This window comes from Pipra filicauda, unplaced genomic scaffold, assembly GCF_003945595.2.
Source record: "Pipra filicauda isolate LSUMZ 115617 unplaced genomic scaffold, ASM394559v2 scaffold74_size2892960_pilon, whole genome shotgun sequence".
NCBI classification, from domain to species: domain Eukaryota; kingdom Metazoa; phylum Chordata; class Aves; order Passeriformes; family Pipridae; genus Pipra; species Pipra filicauda.
In genome coordinates, this window is record NW_024104920.1 from 2,032,108 (window position 1) to 2,045,552 (window position 13,445).

General features: G+C 40.8%; 1 protein-coding gene across 4 annotated transcripts in view; it reads left to right on the forward strand.

Moving 5' to 3' along the window:
• The window catches only part of LOC113993428 (trafficking kinesin-binding protein 2-like), a 16,320-nt gene extending 11,679 nt beyond the window's left edge, over positions 1 to 4,641 (forward strand). For all 4 annotated transcript variants that reach the window (XM_027731552.2, XM_039389608.1, XM_027731553.2 and 1 more), the window contains 4 exons: positions 342 to 412; positions 1,058 to 1,174; positions 2,366 to 2,575; positions 4,352 to 4,641. In XM_027731552.2, coding sequence (XP_027587353.1) covers positions 342 to 412; positions 1,058 to 1,174; positions 2,366 to 2,575; positions 4,352 to 4,474 — 521 coding nt within the window. In that variant the 3' untranslated portion in view covers positions 4,475 to 4,641. The remainder of the gene's footprint in view (positions 1 to 341; positions 413 to 1,057; positions 1,175 to 2,365; positions 2,576 to 4,351) is intronic.
• Positions 4,642 to 13,445: the final 8,804 nt, after the last annotated feature.

Genomic DNA, 13,445 nt, shown 5'->3' on the forward strand with positions numbered 1-13,445 from the left:
TCCCCTTTCCCCAGCAGGCTGGATGATTTAATTGCTTAGCTATATGCAAAAACTTGATCTTTAGATTTTTCTCCTTTTCCTAAATTTGAAGGATGTATGAGCACCTCAGGTCTTAGTTAATATTGCTGAAAGCTGTAGATGTTCAACACCTCATTTATCAGTTTCCCAAATGAGTATTGTTTTATATTTCTGAAGCAGAAGATGCATTTTCACAGCCTCCGCTAGTTTCATCAACCTAGTACTGTATTTGTATATAAAAAACATCCTCTGAGTTTAGCTCTCCCCCTTCCCACAGTCTTCTTGTATTTCAACTGCTTCAGTAAGCATGTTTGTCTCTTCAGTTCTTGGCACAGGTAATGCAGAACAGAAGACCTATAGTGACGCTGACATGGTGAAACGTCTGTTAGCTGAGGTAAGCTTGTCTCTGTAGTGCTGTGTTGGTGTATTTGAGGGCAGGTATTTGAGGAAGGGTTTTGTTCAGCTACTGGAAATTTTGGTTCAGTTATCTACAAGAGCCGCTTTTCAAACACATGGGTGATGACAAGCTGCCCATTTGCTTGCGCCATCTCAGAAACAAAATTTAACAAAACTGTGGGTACCCATGGAGCCAATGAGTATAAGAAAGAAGCGGCTTTCTTCTGGTTTCCTGTTGCTCTTCTGCTTTTGCTCTCTCACCACTATTCAAGGTGAGCAGTCTGTTCTGGAGAAAGTGTCACTTTAAAGACAAAAGTAATTGTGGCTTCTTTGTATGATTCAGCAGAGCTCAGTACTCAGCACAAAACCCAAAACTGTCCCCAGGTTTGGTGCTGTCCCCTCTTCCTCTTGCTGCAAATGTCTGTGGAGGAGAATATGCTGTATGAAAAACCACAGATATGGATGTGTTCTGGACCCAAATGGTGAAGCATTAATCATTGTTCTAACAGTGTTGATCCATTTGAGAGTGAAGGGGGATCTCAGAGTGGTGATGCATTGAGCAATAGCTAGGAAAATCTAAAGCTACTCTGAATTTAAACCTCATATGATCGAAAGGAGACATTTGTTCTCATTTTGTGAGCAGAAAGATCGAGACCTGGAACTGGCAGCTCGAATTGGACAGGCCCTCCTTAAGCGAAACCATCTGTTGATGGAACAGAATGAAGCCCTAGAAGAACAGTTAGGACAAACTCTAGACAGAGTAAGTGATTGCTTTTTCTTGTTTTTTTTCCCTTTATTTAGGATTTTTCCCCTTTTTTTACTCTCTCTTTTTTTCTATTTATGATGGTGGCAAGAGGATTAATAGAAATGGATTATTTAATTGTGAAAGCAGATGATTGGTGCTCTCAGACTACAAAAGTATGCTTGAATGTCATTTTTCTAAGCATCATTGCTCAATCACCTTTCTCAGTCCAGGAACTGACTATGAAGACTGCATATTGTAATTACTGAGAAATTATGAGAATGTTAGATATCATTAGGGTATATCAGACCATCAGTCTGACTTCCCACCGTTAAACTAAGAATCTATAATAGAAGTCAGAATAAGAGGTTGTATCTGACATGACCTGCTACATAACAACTTCACAAGTGAGGAAACAGCCAGAAAATGAACTGGCTTAATGGGGTGTTTACACTGAGAGTAAACAAATTAATAAATAAAATGTAATGAAAAGTGAATTCTGATCAAGATCTTCATCCATCTTTTCCTATAACCACAAATTCTTGATCTAATACTTTTTTGTTTTCATTTCTTAAAAAAAAAGAATTAAATAGTTTACAAATAATCCTTGGTCAACAGATGTAGTCTAATGTAGTGGAATGGATTTAGCTGTTTGTATAAAACAGTATGCTGGTAACAAAAATGTACTCATAATCAGCTGTAGGACAGCATAAACTTACGTATTCATATAAAAATTTAGATATGCAAAATGGAATTTAGCTAAATGAGATCTGTCTTTTTGGTTTTGTTTTTGGTTGTCCTATGGTTCATTTAATGTGGAGACTGGAGGGTACCAGTCTATACATGTAAATAGTTGTTTCTCAGTCCTTCTCTTGAGGAATTCGACAGTTCAGAATAATGGTCATAATCAAAATGATAGTTAGAATGTTAAAATGAAGACATGTATCAAAGCAGCTGGAAAATAATTTTGAACTATTTAAAAACTAGGTTCTGTTGTTCATTTCTGCGGTATCTTGAATTTTCAGTCTCCCTTGCAGTGGTAAAATGATGATTTTGTGAAATTCCTGTAAAATGAGTAGAGATGTGAGCTAGTCTTTAATCTCATTTTAGACTGGAGCAGTGATGTTCAAGAGGGCTGCATAAATAATACCCAGTAATATTGTATATCTAAAGTGTATTTCACGAGGTGGTGATCTCCATCTGTCATAGGTTAACCAGCTGCAGCACGAGCTGTCAAAGAAGGACGACCTGCTGCGTATTGTTTCAATTGCTTCTGAGGAGAGCGAAACGGATTCCAGCTGTTCCACACCGCTCCGTTTCAACGAGTCTTTCACGGTACCACACGACCCGTTGCAGCTGGATGTCTTGCAGGATAAACTCCGAGAGCTGGAAGAGGAGAACCTTGCTCTTCGGTCGAAGGTACATCCGACTTACGGTGTCTGCCATGTGTGAAACCAATCAAGGTGGTTAAAATCCAGCATCAGGGTTTCTCTTGAAGTGGAGGGTGACTGTTTTGTATACAAATCATACCCTCCACGCCCACATCCCTCTGTTTCCTTCGTTCCTCAGCACCTCCAGAGTTCTCCAGTAGTCCGTTCTCAGTGCATTTGTGATACGTGAGAGAATATGGGAACATATATAAGCACCCAGCAAAAGTATTTGGACCCATCAGGCCCTCAGGCTCGTGTGACTTGTTTTGATATAAATCTGACCACAATTAGCAGGAGTATTTTGGGAATGCCATTCTGTTGCCATTATGTTTTCATCAGATGACATTTAATTTTAAGGGTTAATAAGCTTCTAATTAAAATATTTTGAAGACACACTTAGTTTGCACTGTGTGATTAATTTCTGTATTTTAACTGATTTCTCTTGTGTATAAAACATGAATACAGGTGCTGTGCCATTAAAAGGATAAAGACTAAATGGCCAGACAAAGTAATAGCTATAAAAGTCTTGGAGCCTACAACAAAGGTTCCAAGAATTGGAATCTACAGATGCAGTGTCTTTTCTTTGGTAGTGAAGAGTGCAACTTGTAAAATGGTACATCGGTTAAAAGTGGGTCCTTTTGTTGCTTTTAAGGAAAGGAGGTATTGTTTGTAAGAAGGGTGGGATTTGGGTTTTTTTTGTGTATGGTGGTTTGGGTTTTCTTTTTATTTGAGCCTTTCCCAGTGTAAGCTTGATTCAGCAGTACATCCCTTTAATGTCAACAAAATATACTTTTCCCCTTGTTTTATCTCCAAAATACTCAGCACGAGATGCACATTCTTCCTAAAACTCCCTGAGACAAGATGGATAGTTTAGTAGTGCTGTAGGATAAGAAAGAGAAAATCAAATTGCATTTATTGTGCTCCTGACCCTGCACAAGACCAGGCACAGATTAATTTAATCTACTTTAGTGTGAAAAAATTGAGTGAAAAGAGCATGCTATCATTCTGTGATACAATACAACCTTCATTGATTTGAAATAGCCTCAATCATAGTGAGCCTATATTTGCTTTTTTAACTTATTTTCCTATGACAGCTTTATGTAAAGAAGTGTGTTAGCCTGCACTGGTGTGGCTGTACTGCTATTCGCTCACATAATCTTTAAAACCATTTACTAAGTTTTGTGGTGTGAGTCACTTACTGGCAAAGTCCTGAATATGGAAGACTTGTCTGTGCTGAGTTTAATATTATCATCCTCACAGTCAAAACGGAAGTGGCAACCTAGTGTGCTTGATATTGTTTAGATATGTTGTGATATTTGGTCTCTGGCCCAGAAAACTTACATTCCAAACAGCCTAGCTGGGGAATACGGAGAAAAGCTGTTCTACCAAGAGCTTTTCAGTGCCATAAAAGATTTGGCTAACATCATGCAGTTTTCAAGTTTTTTTTTCCTCTGTGAAGTTTTGAAGTGAATTTAATTGCTTATTTCTGATTACTGTCTTGGTTTACTTTCCCTACCAAATTACATCTTTTTGCAACAATTTTTTATTAGAGCCAAGAGATCAGGTTTTGTTAATGTGTCTGTGTGTCTGTCACTCAAAAGACCTATAAAATTCAGGGAAACAGGTTGTGGTGGAAAAAACAATTTGGAAGTGTGAGCAGATGCTAGAGGGGAGATTCTTCCATTGCAAGAATTTTAGAAATAAAAATTTATAACATTATAGATAAACTGAAATTGTTATTGATAAAGCAAAAATTTTCTTGAAGGCTTGCCATCTGAAGACAGAAACCATCACGTATGAAGAGAAGGAACAGCAGCTGGTCAATGACTGTGTCAAAGAACTCCGTGAGTATCCAGGTTGCATCTTGCAGTGGCAAAATGGTATTTGAAATACCTAGTGTCTATACCTTCTTAGTTAACCATGAATCAGAAAATGAGCTTCAGTAATTTATGCCAGTCATTCAAGACTTGCTCTTTACCCGAACATAAAATTGTTTCTGTATTTCATCAAGTTTCACTCTGTCATTTAAATGTAGGTACGTATGTTGTGTTTATAGAGAGCAAATGAATGTGAAGTCTGTAGTGGTTTGAACCTTGTTTTCCCCAGAGGCTAAGAGAAGTGGTAGACCCCAAGGGGTGGAAACCCCTGGAAGTTTTGAAGTTCTGCCCAATGGGCGCTCCTGCAGAAATGTAAACATACCACAACCAGACCGGAAAAGAAGAGTTGTAGTTGGGTTGTTGTAGGAGAGGTGGCCATGTTGTAGAGCCACGAGGTAGGGGCTCTGAGCCCCTTGGGGCCTCTGGCCCCTCCCAGCCCCTGGCTGGGGCTGCAGGGACCTGGAACAGCATAAAGCTGGGCTAGGTGCCTGTAGTATGCCGGGAGATGTTTTCTCCATGGGCACAGAGCAGCAGCCGACGCTGACCAGAGAAACAGTGGCAGAGAGCCAGAGATAAGGACCTGAACTGAAGGAGCAGCAGAAGCAACATGCAGCACTGCAGAGGAGACTCCTGGAAGGAGAGTCGAGGAAAGGAGAGCCAGCAGCTGAGAGCTACAGAGTTCTTGGGGGTAAGACTGATACCAGATCCCCAAAACTCCTTTGAGACCTCCTGGAAGGAGGAAGATGATGGACTCTTACTTGAAAGAGCCTTGAAGTGCGACATGCACTGTAGAAAGGAGCTAGAGAGCTCCGAGAGGAATGCAGGGGGAGTTGACCTTGGCTTTCCCCCCCCTCGCACTGCTGCCACGGTGGCAGCCTGAGAGACAGGGCACAGAGGCCCTGCAAGAGATACCAGACCGTCACGAAGACTCCCCTGTGTCTTCGTGATATGACGTGGTGAAACGACCTTGTCTGGGGTTACGAAGTCCACGGAAGACCCCTCGGTTGTGAGGCGATGGGGCCGGGGGAGCTTGAATACCTCCCTCGTGGACGCTGGCAGAAAGCCAGCTATCAGCTGCTGCATGCATGAGAAGAAGAAACCTGCTGCCTCAGAAGATGCTGCTGTTCAGAGACTGGAAGGGATCTGTCCTTCTTTCCCTCCTGGACTTTTATTTGGAGGGGAGAAGAGATCTGATCCATTGTAAATACTATACGTCATGGTAGAGATAGTTATGATCATGTGTATAATGTGATGTTATATTTATTTGTACAGTCATTGTAATATATTCCCTTTCCCCCACTTTGGAGTCTGGTGTGTTTTGTCTGGAAAAACCTCTCTCACATTAGGTTGAGATGTGGGAGGGGGGGGAATGGAGCTAGGGAATTGGATGTTGGGGCTATCTCAAACCATGACACAGAGCAAGCTCCCCCTCCACAGCTAACAATGAGAGAGAGGCATGGAGCTGCAATCCCTCTCGATCCAAAGCCAACCTTTAAAATAGAAGGGATTCCCTTTTTCAAGTTTGTTGCTCCTGAGAGTGATTTTTCTTAGTGTTTAGAGCAACAAAGCCAGCTTCCTGCTGGTAGACAAGAAAGGAAAGTGGCTCTTCTTCTTCTCTGTGGGGTTTGGAAGTGATTTCTCCTGAAGATGCTAGGAGGGCTCATTGTATACAGCAAAATCAAAGAACTGCAACGTGCTTCAGTTTCATCCCTGGTGAGTTGGCAACCATGCTGAACACAGGCCTTATCTCCCCTCCCTGCAGAGTTGGATCTCCCACTGTCTCTGCCCCAGCTTCAGCTCACCCTGAGACTCAGAGTCTCATGAGGGGAGGCACTCATGCCCCACGTGGTGTGGTGTGGGTCCCCAGCAAGAATGCAACACCCGGGGTGAGACTCACCACCTGAGTCACAGTGACAGGGACCAGGCTCAGGAAATGAGTCAATCACTGGCCTTCACATTCTGTAGCTTGTGCAGATCTCGTTAACAGAGGTAGCTTTATTTAAAAACAAACCTTGCTTCCATCTGTAAACGTATCATCACTTAACACCATAGCATAGCAGACATGGCCCATGGCTTCCTCCACTTGCTGTCTTCTTGGGGTGAAACAAATCGCAGCTCTTTCTGAGTAAGGCTTGCCTTACTCAGATTGGGTTGTCAGTAAGGAAAACATGAGGTGATTTTTCAGAAGGGAAGTGGAGCATACTTCCTGCTGACATTTCTGTGCCCTCATAAAATACAGCATTGCGTCTCTACCACTCCCACCACTGAGGAGGGCAAACAAAATGTCAAGGAGAGGGAGGGGATTCCTCCAAGATATACACTTCATGCAACTGGAAGAAATTCAATTTGAAGAGATTAAGGTGAACATTAGAGCAGAAATTCCATGTGGATGACGTCTACGAAATTACAGAGAGCAATTTTGAAAACTGTGCTTCTTAAGCACTGAGGGGAACAACAGCGCATTGTAAGGCACAGCATCTCTCACAGGTAATAGCTGTATTACAGTGGAGTAGTGTTCACACTATAGTTTAACATGAATCATAATGCTGACTGATGCATAAATACCATATTATTTTATATAGGCTATATATGCACTGTATTTATGACATTATTTTTATCTGTCCCTATAATGCAAGTTTAAAACTTCCCTAAGCTAGTCCCTAGGAGTTATGTACAGTACTGCATAAAACCCTTGTAAAGTTTAATATAACCAGTACTCAAGGAATGTGCTCATTAACTTTAGTTTTTGTTTTGCATTAGGGAGTAAATAAAATTCAGAATTTCCTCTTTGCAGTAAACACAGATTTATTTTCAAATGTTTTTGGACTATAATGCAGCACTTCTAAATGCAACTTGGGAATTCTAGTAGTTATCTGACAAGTGACACGGAGAAGGGTTAAGAATGTGACCATCCACTATGAATAGTTCCCACTTACAGCTTTAGTATGTGTATTTATAGAACTCCTTATTTTAGGCTTAATGCATTTAGTGGTGGTATCACTGGAATTTGTTCTTCCTGGGCCCACTTTTTTTTTTAGAATACAGCAGAGACTGCTGTCTGCTTGGAGTCTGACAAGAGACAGTATTTAACATTTATCTAGTTTACAACTAAAAATGAGGAAAGAGCGAGTTGGGTATCTACAGATCTAAGCATTTGCATGTCCATTTGCTAGCTGAACATTCAATCACAGAAGCTGCACAAACAAATTAGGCATACAGCTATACAAAACTAGTTTGGAAAATTGGGCCATGCGTGGGTGTGTGCATCTAAATATTTTACAAGCTGAACAATCACCCTGGAGTATTTTAGGTTAGAGGTAGATAAATGATATGTCCATCCAAATTTACATCTAAGCAAAATTCAAAGATGAATATGCATAAAATCTTTCAATTATCAGATTTGCAGGCATTCTAGATGTCCTTCCTGCAGGGCAGTGCTAGGAAGAGCTCTGTGCTTTTGAGATTCAATTATGTGACACAAAAGTAGCAATAAGACTACTACCAGAGTCCAGGTTAGCTAAAAATATTTCCAGTAATCTATTTCATTGCTGCAGTATAGTAGATCTTAACAGTGTTAACAGTGACACAGGCACTCAAAGAGGTAAACCAATGGAATGACTGGAAAAGTGAGACGCCATGACGTGCAGTCATGGTGGGGAAGGCTCACTGACACACTCAGGAGTTTTGGAGGGTTTTGCTGTTCCCTCCACAGCATTACTTCAGTTCAGCCCACAGGTCTCCGTGCAGTGCCTGGAGCCCAGTGATGTGGGGCTTCCTGTGGACAGGCAGTCTGGAACCTTGACTCTGTATCTCAAACTGCCTGGGAGCAGGCAGCAACATCTTGTCCATGGTATCATCCACATTCCGGCATGGCTGGGCTTTGTCCCCTCTCAATGTCTTCACCTCCTCCTTGCTGAGAGCACAGCTCCAGCAAAAAGAGTGATGAGCCACTGCATCACTCTCCTGAAGTGACTCTGCCAAACCATTTTTTTTCTGAATCCAGGGCCTTCTTTTTGTGTTTGATGTTGTAATCACAGAAATTGAGCTACAGGCCCACGAAGCGAGCTGTCAAAGGCAAGCCTACAGCAAGTCATCAGCAGAATCTGTGGATTTGGATACAAACACTGGCTTACACCAAAGGACATCCTTTGTTTTCCAGCTGCAGACAGGCTGTTTAAGTCTTGCTGTTTAAGGGTGCTCTCAGGATTTCCCAGGTGACTAATCTTACCTTCTGGCACCAAAGGCTTCCCTGCTGTGCTCAGTCCTCATAGCCTGTACTACAAGGTTTGTATCCCTTTTCCACTTAAGTTAATTGTTACTTGTATTGAAACACTGCCTTTTAATTAATGGGAGGGTTGATGATCTCATATGTTTATCTGTTAGAAGTTTTGTTACTTTTTAATAACAAGAAGCCTACAATGAAACAAACCCACCACATCAAAGGATGGCAGCTGGTTGTCACCTCAAGTGGTAGAGAGGGCTGTGGTTTGGGGAAAGCCCCACCATTTAGGGCCATCTTCTTCCACATGGTGTTTGGTGTACACCACCACATAACAACTGCTCTGAGAGGTCCAGCAAGTCTCTTTGAAGGACAGGCAATGGAAAGGGAAAAAGTAAGTCAACAACAATAAAGTAGCAGCCTTTTATGTGACACCTACAAATGAGCAGTCCTCATTCCTAAGATGCTGGCAGATTGATTCTTGCAGCTGGCTAGTTTGTCAAAAACTATGATTTTCTTCAATGAGGATCTTTTTATTTTGTCTGCTGACTTGAAAAAGCAACTCAGAAATATATTTCCATTTCAGTTTCTGCTCATTTTTATCAGGATTGGGATACAAGTGAGGGGAAAGGAAGGAAAAGATAAGGCAAACAACTCCCTATGTGTATTTCCTGGTAGTGCTGCTTTAACTGGTATACGTCAAGCCCAGAAACACCAGAAGACAGAGCACACCAGACTTGGTTCCAAACTATTGGCCTTACCACTCTTCCAGAAGCATTTGCCAGCATTACGTTTCTCTGCCCAGAAAGTTTCTGAACCACCAAGCCACATAATCATCTTTCAGTGGGCCCTGCTGGCAGTACCTGTGTGTGCACCTCTCCTCCTCCTTCCCCTGTCCTGAGATGCTGAGCATTGGTGCTCATGGGGCTGCAGGGCCCTATGGGACAGGTGCTGCAGAGGACGGTCAGCCCACTTTAAGGCATGGGAGGAATGCAGACTGTCCAGAGAAGATCCCTCCTCTACAGATTTCAGAAAGTATTTTTTCTTCATCAGTAAACAAACAATGAGTCACTGGCTGTCGCATGGGAGAAAATTAGATTACAAATAATGTATAAGTAAATAAATTAGTTCCCGTTAGTCATGGCAACAGCTCAGTGTTCCCACCCAAATATTTTATTCCAATTCATCTTTCTGCCTTCATTTTTGTAATATTGTTACCCTTGTACTTTGGGGAACAAAATTCTAGTAAGATTCTTTTGGAAATACAGTTTTTAAAAATACAGTTCTTGTGTTAGACTATATTTGAAGATGCAGTCTTTATTTTTTGATATTTATGTCCAGAGATGGAGCTGGGGAGGGAAGAAACAGAGCTGTACCCTCCTTTGCCCTGATAGTGCTACAGGTCTTGTGTATGGCATTTGTCAGTGGACCTGTAAAAGGAGCTTTTACCATACAGACATCTGTTGCTCACCTCCCTGCCCCGAATGTGGTGCATTATGCTTTATCTGTTTTACAGATGCCATCCAGAAGAAGAGCTTTGGAAGTTTGCTGACCTCTGTCCCCAGGCATTGATGCCAGAATATTGCAGTCCAAAGAACCATGTCTCTCTGGGGAAATTGTCTATTTAAAAACATGTTTCTGCTCCAGTCCTTTCCTTTACATCTGAATGTTAGTGCAGTTGATGAAAATTTTTTATGTTTTCCCCAGATCCTGCAGAGATGGAAATCTTGCAGAAGAGCTGCGTTTTCATCCTTGGTTTTAATTCTGTTCTTTCAAAACCCTTGTTTCGCTAATAGCTACTGAATTGTCTAAAAATTATATAAGATTGTTTAAATGTATATATTCATTAGAACTCCTATAACCTCAGTCCATGCCAAAAGGGTGCCCTCCAAAGTAGAGGAAATTGGAAATTTTTGGAGTCACATCTTGATTTAAATGTCATCATCCTCATCTATAGGCACAAATTGATATTACCTTTTTCACTAAGATATGAAAAAGACTTCAGAAACTATTCCAGATAACTGAATAATTTAAGTATTGCCGTTATTCACAGATTTCCCCAAAACTCTTTTCCCATTGTTTTTGCCCCTTATTATGAGAGGTAGGAGGAATTTAAGGAGATGGCTCAAACACCTTTTCTGATACGCTTTTCAATACTTGCAACTAAGAAAATTATTCATTTTAAAATAATATCAAAAAACATTACCCACCTTCCTGACTACAACTGGTTTTATATCTGCATGGTGCTGCTACATATGTCTGTTCTAAACATAAAATTAATTTCTGCTACTCCAAGCTATAAATATGATGGCATTTTCTTGGTCAGAAGGACAACAGAAATTTTCCCATAACCAGTATTACCAATATAAATCTCTTCATACTATAAATCACAGAATCACAGAATATGCTGAGTTGGAAGGGACCCACAAGGATCATTGAGTCCAACTCCTGACCCTGCACAGGATCATCCTCAAGAGTCACACCATGTGCCTGAGAGTATCATCCAAATGCTTCTTGAACTCTGGCAGGCTTGAAGCTGTGACCACTTCCCTAGGGAGCCTGTTCCAGTGCCCAACCACTCTCTGGGTGGAAAACCTCTTTTTAATATGCAACCTAAACCTCCCCTGACACAGCTTCAGACCATTCCCTCAGATTCTGTCACTGGTCACCACAGAGAAGAGATCAGTGTCTGCCCCTCCTTTTTCTCTCACGAGGAAGTTGTAGACTGCAAGGAGATCTCCCCTCAATCTCCTCTTATCCAGGCTGAACAGACCAAGTGGCCTCAGCCACTCCTCATATGGCTTCCTCTCAAGGCCCTTTACCATCTTTGTTGCCCGCCTTCAGACACTCTCTAATGGCTTAATATCTTTCTTATATTGTGGTGCCCAAAACTGCCACAATATTCAAGGTGAGGCCACACCAGTGCAGAACAGAATGGGACAATCCCCTCCCTTGACCAGCTGGCGATGCTTTGCCCGATGTCCCCCAGGACACAGTAAATGAATCAGTTTGATTTGGACTGAATTTTCAGGTCAGTGGACCAAAAATGTAGTTTCCCCTTTAGTTCTACTGTATTTCCTATATCTTCAATGATAACACTTTATTGAGACTATTGTCTTCAATTACCCAGAAGAGATGATGCATGAAGGAAGGAGAGAGAGAAAAGCAGTGTGGAAGGCACTTTCGGCCCTCTATGACGCACAGGTGCTGCAAGGTTTGCGAATGCATCAGGTAGGTGGCCTGGAGCCATCTCTTCCCTACTGTTTAAACAAGGATTCTTATTTCTGGTCTTGCAAACATGTTTAGGCTGCAATAAATTTAAATTGCCCTGTCGAATTCTCAAGGCTCTCAGAACTTGGAGGCAATGTTAGTAAAAATTTAAAATAGGGGACATCACAGATTATTCATGCAGTCAACTTAAAAGGCTGTGGGATTTGTTCCAGTACAGCAGAGAATTTTTTCATTATTGGTGGCAGTAATAACCGTAAGCTGAGGTCTGTGATTCAGTTTATGGTGGTCTTAATTTATGATGGAAGACTTTATTTTTAACAATAAAAGTGGGGGGATAGCAAAATTCTGTAAAGGTAATTAACTCCACAGATGCAGGACTGAAGGTTGCTCTAATGAGTGAAAAAAAACCCAAACAAATCTATAAGGGTGATGGATTTTATTCTTTTTCTTCCCAGCAGGTTAACTTTAAAGTATCTTTTTTTAATTGACACTTTTAATCAAACAATTGACATACTACAAAACTATGTTTAGTTCTGCTTATTGTTGATGTTAAAGACATTTTTACACAAAATCTGAACAAGAACAGGTCAGGTGGAGTAACGTGTTTGAAAACATTTCCTCTACACAAAGTATAGTAAGACAGACTGTATGTAAACAAGTACTGATTCATGGTCTTGTCTTTGAATGAAAGGAGCAAATTTGTTTCTAAATTCTCCATCTTCACTTCCTAGTGGAGAATTGATTCTTGGATGCTGGACTGAATAAAATCACAGTTTGTGTTTTGCTATTTGGTTCTTTGCTTCTATTTAGATGGCTTTTTTTTCTTTCAAGGACGGAAAGTAGATCTTTATGAGCCTCACAGAGAAAAAAATAAATTAATTTCTTTCAAATCCATCTGATTTGAGCTGCTAATTTAACAGAGAAAAGTGAAGTCGAAAACCAACTCTCCAAAGGTCAGCTCTGGTAGAGCAAGAAGGTAAGAATTTACCTATCTCAACCTGTCGAGAGTTGATGTTATTAATCCCTATGCTACTGTTTAACATATATGTAAGGTTAGCAATTAAAAGATGGATATTTCCATTAATTTAGATTACAGGTAAGATAAGAAATTGAGGGCTGAGTTTATTTTTTCAATACCTTTGAGACATCAAAAACATGTGAAGCAAAAGAATTTTAATTCTTATTTTATGAAAGTAAAAGTATTTATATTTCCTTGTTGACACGGTGGGTGGGAGCAGTGGAACCAGAAGCTTTGTGTTGAATTTCCTCTGTGATAATGAATTCCTTTTGATGAAAGGCAAGACTCCTAACAGCTGCACGCTGTAATTTCTTTGTCCTAAATGTAGCTGTATATAAAGTATACCTGCCTCATGGGATATTCCAGCAATGAATAGAACTGCATATGTTGAAAGTACTACATAATGCCAGAACAGCTGATACTTAGGTTGATACTTTACAGCCTAAGTGTCTGAAACACTTTTCTCATTACCTTATTATTATCTTTACTGCTTGCTTGTGGCCTGACCAGACAG